General features: G+C 35.8%; 1 protein-coding gene across 1 annotated transcript; it reads left to right on the forward strand.

Moving 5' to 3' along the window:
* Nucleotides 1-1,581: 1,581 nt before the first annotated feature.
* Nucleotides 1,582-5,129, forward strand: LOC147867794 (uncharacterized). The gene is made up of 6 exons (XM_087315601.1): nt 1,582-2,277; nt 2,706-2,933; nt 3,167-3,521; nt 3,907-4,037; nt 4,160-4,295; nt 4,697-5,129. Exons 1-6 carry the CDS (start codon nt 1,934-1,936, stop codon nt 4,934-4,936), a joined length of 1,434 nt encoding a protein of 477 aa, XP_087171727.1. The 5' UTR covers nt 1,582-1,933; the 3' UTR covers nt 4,937-5,129.
* The last annotated feature ends 1,574 nt before the right edge of the window (nt 5,130-6,703 follow it).

Below are 6,703 nucleotides of genomic sequence, written 5' to 3' on the forward strand. Positions count from 1 at the left end.
TACATGAATGACCACAATAGTACTAATTGCAACGTTATTGTAGCACTGCTAATTATTTCTTGAGTAACTTCCTAATCAACGAGTAAAGATATATGTACATGCATCATTTATTACCAGTGAACAATTGAGTTTGTGGAAGCTTGATGATCTCCAAATATGAATTTCAAAGGTCGCAAGGGATGGTATATTGGCATTTAAAAAAAAAAATTGAGATAGCATACATATTACATACAATGATATTTGTTTAAAATATTGAAGATCGTGTAAAGATTCTATATTTCATGATAAAAAGCTTGAAGATGATCCTCTTGCTTTTCACATAAACAGTTATGCACATGTAACTATGCACGTCAACAAGAACCAATTCGAAGCTTGTGAGTAAATTTAATGGCATAGAATATCCATGATCATAATATTGAGATATTACATTGAGCGTGTTAACCTTGATAGCAATGTGTCAATTATTTGTTTATCACCATGACCATGATTTGTTATGTAATTGAGGGTGATAAAATTTTAATGGTATGCAATAGTCAGATAATTTCAAAGTCATATATATTAAGATTCGTGGAGAAAAGGGTTTGAAGGTAGGAAGGACTCATCTCGATGAAAAAAGTACCAAGGATCGAAAAACAACCCTTAACAATCATAATGACTTGGCTCAAGTGGCTAGTTGACAAAAAACATGTCTTCGAAAAACGGTTTTTTTACACGTATATATTTAGAGAGATATTCCTTTCAATTGTGTTATGGATTAACATAAGTAAAGTGGCATGTCATCTCTAATGATCTGGTCGTCTATCACACATCGATTTGTAGCTGAAAACCATCAGCCCTTTTGTCATTGCATACATCCAACGAAATCACGCTCCCTTCAAAAAGGAGTGCTAATGGTAAAAAAAAAAAAACAAAAACAAATAAAAAAACCCCACCAAACCCTTCCAGTATAGAACGCCGAGGGTTTGGCACGAGCATGAAGCTTCCGAGAGATGGGCATCCTAATACAAACAAAACAACGTCTTAGAAAAAAGGAAGCGGGGGGGCAATCGGGGCAGATAGAAACAGAAGAATTATTAGAGAAGAAGCGGGAGATTTAGCAAATCGGTGAAGAACTGTGATATTGTGTTTTGATGGACACCCCCCCCCAACCAAGAAAGCTAAGTGTAAGTTTGTAGACAATAGCAGTCAAGTCAAGTCTGGAAGCCAATGAGGAGGAGAAAGGAAAGGATAAAGAGGGCAATTGTTTTGCTATTTTGGGAAAGTCGCCCAACAAAGGGCAGTTTTGTAATTTTCATAAACCATACCATTTTTAATTAGCCTTTATTTATTTATTTATTTATTCATTTATTTGTTTTGCGTTTCTATTGCTCCCTTTTCCCGTTTTTATTTATGAAACGCAAACGGAAAAAGCAGACACGAAAAAGCAGATAAATCTCTAGCGATAAAAAGGCGACTGACGACGACGACATGCTTCAGTAGGCCTTCTCTGCATGTCTGTGTCAGGATTAGGGTTTGGCATATACAGTGTACGCGGAGAAGAAGACCCGCAGGTTAGGGTTAGGTTTCTCTTGAGTACCTGGTGATCCGGGGCTTTGTTTATTCAAAACCTGCGATTTACGGTTAGGGTTTGTTGCAGACCGGCGAGATAGACCTAGATTAAGTTAAGGTTAAGGATCAGGAGTAGGGTTAGGGTTGGTATTTGTGCTGAAAGAGTTTTTGGGATCCATCAAAAGTAGATCCATAAATAGGTTACGGTTTTAGGGACAGATCTAGATTTGGGTTAGGATTTGCACAGAAGACCTGTGCTTTGATCCATCATCAAAATATCCGAATTAAGGTTTGGTTCAGGGTCTATTTCGCAGGGAGTTTCAGAATCTGGGTTCAGAGTTGGCTTCGCAGGCCTAGATTTATATTAAAGAAACAGAGTAAAATCATGGGAGGAGGTTTTCGTGTCCTTCATCTCGTCCGTCCATTCCTATCTGTTCTTCCTGAGGTTCAGACAGCAGATCGAAGAATTCCCTTCCGCGAGAAGGTGTTATATACAGTTGTCTCACTCTTTGTGTTCCTTGTATGTAGCCAACTTCCTCTCTATGGGATACATTCGGCCACAGGATCAGACCCTTTTTATTGGATGCGTGTGATTCTTGCATCTAATCGAGGTACCCTTATGGAGCTCGGCATCACTCCAATTGTTACCTCAGGCCTCGTTATGCAACTCCTTGCAGGGTCGAAGATCATTGAGGTCGATAACAATGTCAGGGAGGACCGCGCCCTTTTGTAAGCCTTTCAAACTATGCCATGCTTATGTCATTGGATGGAAATTTGTGTATAGTTTCATCTCCTTATTCTTTGTTGCAGAGATGGGTAATAAATTGTTTTGTGTACATGGAAATTGTCAATGAATTTGTGGGAAAAAACTTTGTTTGTATGGTAGTTGTCAATGAATTCACTGGAAAAGTTTCTGTTTGTGTACATGTGGGAAAATATTGTTCTCCCACACAATAATTGTGAATGGATTTGTCTTTTTTCATATTTGTGAGGATGGATAAAGACGATTTTTGCATATATGGTAATTATGACTAGGTGTGTAAAACCATTTGTTGTACATGGCGATTGTGAATTTATTGTTATTGGGAATGCATGTATCATTCTTCTAGTGTATAAATTTTGTACTCATGGTTCAATGCTATATTTATTTCTCACAGAAATGGTGCTCAAAAGCTTTTAGGTGTTATGATCACCATTGGTGAGGCTGTTGCCTATGTGCTTTCTGGAATGTATGGAGATGTGAGAGATCTGGGTGCTGGCAATGCAATACTAATAATAATTCAGTTATTTTTTGCTGGCATAATTGTCATTTGTCTGGATGAGCTTTTGCAAAAGGGCTATGGATTGGGTTCAGGCATCTCCTTGTTTATTGCAACAAATATTTGGTAAGCTTAATCGCACATAGTACATTTAAACAATGGAAACTGTGATTAAAGCACTCAACAAATTTCAAATTTTATTTATTTATTTTTGTTTCTGCTTCTGAATTTTCTTCTCATTCAATCTGCCTAAAGAAAAATTCAATATACTTTAAAGTGAAAACAAATACAATTTTTATGATTTAGCATTTTGAGTGGTTTTAACCCAATCTGATGGTTTTTCTGCACACTTTTGACAGTGAAAACATCATTTGGAAGGCGTTTAGTCCAACAACAATCAACAGTGGTAGGGGTGCTGAGTTTGAAGGAGCAGTCATAGCCTTATTTCACCTGTTGATAACACGAACAAACAAAGTTGGAGCTCTTAGAGAAGCATTTTACCGACAAAACCTTCCAAATGTCACAAATCTGCTAGCTACTGTGCTTGTTTTCCTTATTGTTATTTACTTTCAAGGCTTCCGAGTCGTTCTTCCTGTTCGATCAAAAAATGCCCGTGGTCAACAAGGTTCCTATCCTATTAAGCTTTTTTATACTTCCAACATGCCAATCATCTTGCAATCAGCTTTGGTCTCAAACCTTTACTTTATCTCACAGGTAAAATCATTTAGGGGAATTCTACCTAAATACCCTTATAATTTTTTGAAATACTGAAAATACATTCTCTCTATAATCTCTACAGTTTTTCTTTCTCCCTCTACAATTTCTCTAAGGGGAGATAAGAAAGAGAGAGCAATTGTAGGGATGGAAATGAGAGAGAAATTGTAGGAATGGAGATGTGAGAGAGAGATTGTAGATACAGAAATTGTAAAGAGAGAACTTTGAAAATAATACTAGGCGTGTTTTTGAGAATATTGACAAAAATGAGGGGTGTTTTGATAAGTTTCAATGAACTTCAGTTAATCAATGCTGTATTCTTTCCACTTTGTTTGTGCAAATTATGTTCTCGATTTTATTGTAACATTGTTGTTTTATACTACAGCTTCTCTTCAAGAAATATAGCAACAACATTCTTGTGAATCTACTTGGAAAGTGGAAAGAATCCGAGTACTCTTCAAGTGGTCAGCTTATCCCTGTTGGGGGTCTAGTATATTACATCACGCCTCCGTCAAGGTACTACATTTAGTTGCCATGTTTTTCAGTAATTGTATCCATTTGGTGAAATATTTAGGTTGATTAACCTGTGATTGGTACATAATGCCAGACTACTTATCAAATGTGATATGTTTTTGCAGTTTGGCTGATATGGCGGCCAATCCATTTCATGCTCTGTTTTATCTAATCTTCATGCTTTCAGCATGTGCATTATTTTCAAAGACATGGATCGAAGTCTCTGGTTCGTCGGCTCGAGATGTTGCAAAACAACTGAAGGTAGTTATATGAGATACATACACAATAAGTATGATGCATTTTAGAAATTCTAATTTAAATAGGAAACTCTTGATGGCAGGGCAGAATGACAAATTTCTTTTGTTAAAAGTGATACCATAATAGTCATGTTATCATTAATGCATGCATGCTTTGTGAAACCTGCGTATGTTTAGTAAATTTCTCATCATTTCTAGAGAAAAGGGAAAATCATCTATTTTTGGGTAAATTTTCACAAACGTCATAAAGTTTGACTATGTTTTATTGGTGTAAAGTTGAGCTTTCTTTCTGGTATATTATTGAAAGCTTATGTAGATGTGCAATATGGGAGCAAATATATGATTTATTTTGAAGTATGAGTGGATTGCCTTTGTGTTGACTGTTATTTTTTGTTGTTTTTGTAGGAACAACAAATGGTGATGCCGGGACATAGAGAATCAAACCTGCAGAAAGAACTTAATCGATATATTCCTACGGCTGCAGCATTTGGTGGCATGTGTATTGGTGCTCTAACTGTTGTAGCAGATTTCATGGGTGCCATTGGATCAGGCACTGGGATACTACTGGCAGTTACCATTATCTATCAGTATTTTGAGACATTTGAGAAAGAAAGAGCTAGTGAACTTGGTTTCTTTGGTTTCTAGCCTTGTTTTCCCTTTTTGGTGTAAACACACCTTTTCCATATCTCCTTATTCTGTTGTATTGCTTAGGAAACAACATGCCCAAGGTTGGAAAATTTGAAGCAAAAAAGCGTGAACAGTTTTGTAGGAAATTTGAAGCTAGAAAAATCTGTGATTCTGTGTTTTTAATACAGTGAAAAATTGAGTTTTGTATTAATCAATTTGAGTTAATACGAAATATTTGTTCAGATGCAATCTTGATGATGACTTAACTAAAATCAATTCATTGTTGATGCTAAATGTGGTCACATGGGCTTTGTGGCCTCTGCCTCGTTCAATTAATTCTTATGACTGTAAGCGGAATTCTTTTTTTAATTCAAGTTTATGTACCTTTTCTAACCTGATCAAAGTAAAAGTAAGCTGTAATTAATGCTTCTGTGTATGTATGGTTGGTAATCTTGGGGCTGTATTTCAATGTCTAAAGAAGTCTTTCTTTGTTAATTGATGATGTGATTTCAATGCTTTTGATTTTTTTTAATCAAAATAAATGTCTTGCCATCAGTTGATGGTGTGTTTTCAACGCATTTGATTGCTCCAATCAAAATGTCTTACCATTGGGTTCGTTTATTTTTTCTTTGATGTTTTGGTTATTTGATCAATGTAGCGGATATATGTGCGCGTGGTTGATTGTTGAATCAGAGTTGATTGGTTGTCTGATCAGTATATTCACTATATATGCTTTAGGTGATTGATTGCTGATTGGTCGATGACTTGATGATTTCTGTTTCTACAGATTTCTGAACATGCGAAAGTGATGTTTTATCATCATGTTTAATTGTTAAATTGCCCACTCATTGTTTTCCACACTTCTGATTGTGTTTTACACCACAAAGTCTTGCCACGAAGGTGTGCCATGGAAGGCATTTCGAATGTTTTGATCAAAAGTCACTTCGTTTTGATGATTCTCAAACTTTTGTGGATGCTGGATTCATGTGTGATTCCTGAAGTTTGCAATGATTTTACATGCATGATTGTTTTGCGAGTTCATTAACTGTATCTCATAGAGATTTCCATATTGTAACAAACCTAGATTTGTAACAAGAAGCCCTTCTTTCTATTAGGAAGCCATTTTTTGCATATGCTATAGTTGTAGGCTATGCCATTGGGTTGTTGTGGGGTGTTCTTTTGCTTATTGAAAACTAGGAGAAGTTTCGGTCATTCTTTTATCTTTTCGATATCCAACTAATTCAGATCTTGAAATATTATTTTTCTTGGATATGGCTTTCAAGCATTCATTGACAAAGCCCCTACCTACAAAGAAAAATACCCTCGTTATTTCTTTATTTTCCTTGAAGTGTTCTAATGTTATAAAATGTAAAATGTTTATGCTTTGCTTTGATTCATTATGCTTCGGAAAGAAGCTTGGGTTAACGCTGATATAAGACAATCTATTAAGCTTGATGAATCAATATTTGAAATGGGCACGAATCTGACATGGAATTGTATACAATACGAGTCTTAGTAGTACAAATAGAACAATGATTAATGAGGAGCATGTGTTGTTGTACATCTTTCTAAATGTACACTATCTTGATAATAACTGGAGTTGTAAATGGATTTCCATTGGTAAAATATGTGATCTCAAAAGGAATAATGAGCAGATAGATAAATAAATAATTGAGTTCCACTATAGTTTCACGCAAGTGATATTGATGTTGTCAAAGGCAAGTGTTGGGAAAGTGTCACGGGTCTAGACTCCAGTAGTGCACATGCTTTCTGAACTTGAACTTG

This window comes from Azolla caroliniana, unplaced genomic scaffold (genome assembly GCF_043228905.1).
Source record: "Azolla caroliniana isolate FFs.n. ecotype wild unplaced genomic scaffold, voAzoCaro1.0.p SCAF_2, whole genome shotgun sequence".
In the NCBI taxonomy this organism is placed as follows: domain Eukaryota; kingdom Viridiplantae; phylum Streptophyta; class Polypodiopsida; order Salviniales; family Salviniaceae; genus Azolla; species Azolla caroliniana.

Excerpts from the sequence above, each read along its gene's own strand:
- LOC147867794 (XM_087315601.1), top strand. The coding sequence starts at position 1,934 with ATGGGAGGAGGTTTTCGTGTCCTTCATCTCGTCCGTCCATTCCTATCT. Across the intron at positions 2,278-2,705 it reads AGGGAGGACCGCGCCCTTTT|AAATGGTGCTCAAAAGCTTT; the intron begins GTAAGCCTTTCA and ends TATTTCTCACAG. Across the intron at positions 3,522-3,906 it reads ACCTTTACTTTATCTCACAG|CTTCTCTTCAAGAAATATAG; the intron begins GTAAAATCATTT and ends TTTATACTACAG.